Source organism: Penaeus monodon, chromosome 24 (assembly GCF_015228065.2).
Source record: "Penaeus monodon isolate SGIC_2016 chromosome 24, NSTDA_Pmon_1, whole genome shotgun sequence".
Lineage (NCBI taxonomy): Eukaryota > Metazoa > Arthropoda > Malacostraca > Decapoda > Penaeidae > Penaeus > Penaeus monodon.
In genome coordinates, this window is record NC_051409.1 from 27,323,583 (window position 1) to 27,324,613 (window position 1,031).

General features: G+C 50.6%; 1 protein-coding gene across 1 annotated transcript in view; it reads left to right on the plus strand.

The window, feature by feature from the left end:
- LOC119588702 overlaps positions 1 to 1,031 on the plus strand; it is a 103,718-nt gene that overhangs the window by 92,984 nt on the left and 9,703 nt on the right. Inside the window, 1 exon segment of the mRNA XM_037937340.1 lies at positions 842 to 860. Coding sequence (XP_037793268.1) covers positions 842 to 860 — 19 coding nt within the window.

A 1,031-nucleotide genomic window follows, 5' to 3' on the forward strand; every position in this document is an offset into this window, starting at 1 on the left:
CGCATCGAGAAGCTTGATGGAATCCGAATGACGCGACGGAGGCCGATGCGTCGATTTCATCCGGGAACTGATATCGCTCGCGGGCTCATTCTGACGTGGAGTTTTAATTTCTGGATTTATAAGTTTATTCGATATGCTGTTGTATCGGATTTATTAATGTTAAAGATAATTTTGAGTGAAATGGGGAATGCATCATGATGTTGGTCTTGTAAATTTGAACGTATCACGTGATCACGCGAAGTTGGAGGATGGACGGGTTAACTGTACGTAGTCTTTGTGCTTATTAACCGATAATTAATTTTAGTTGATCAATGACTCTTTCATGAAGGAAGGATCCGGAACCAATCGACAAAGATTAATTCGTTCTTGCCAGAAGCTTTTGTTGCAAAGATTCCTCTTCATGCAACATTAAGGGCGCCTCCTTGGGATCGGTCGCGGCTCGGACATCTTTCGCAGATTATTTGCACAGTGATTAGACGAATGTCCTGGCGCGGCCCCGTGAGTAACTGAACTGCAGGAAGGCCGAAATATACGTCAGTCCTTCCTTCCCTGACGAGATCCTATTGCTGGGGGGCCGCGCCGAACGTCCTCGTCGGAAAAGTAATTATCTCTGACTCCGGAGCGCCCAGAGGCTCTCCCGGGAATCGAGGAACATTTCCTCCTGTTTAAAGAGAACGCGGCGGAAAGGTGATCGAGGAGAGAGAGAGCGCGTCTAAGAGGGCGGCCGGCGCGACATTAAGTCTGATCAATGCAAATGCTTTAGAAGGGCGGGCCACTTTTCGATTGGATGTTAACAGAGCGAGGTCCTGAGCCAGATCATCGGCGGCGCCTGCGAATGGAGGAGGACACCCGCCGGTCCTTCTGGGAATCTTTGGGTCGGATGAGCCGAGGGGAAGCAACGCACCTGCTCAACCTGCCTGCCTAAGGCTTTGCGATCCGGCGGAAGGCGGGAGGGACGGGCCAGCAGCCTCTTGAGCGTTGTTCCATACGTGTACACACAAGCGACACACATGCATACAGGTACATGTATG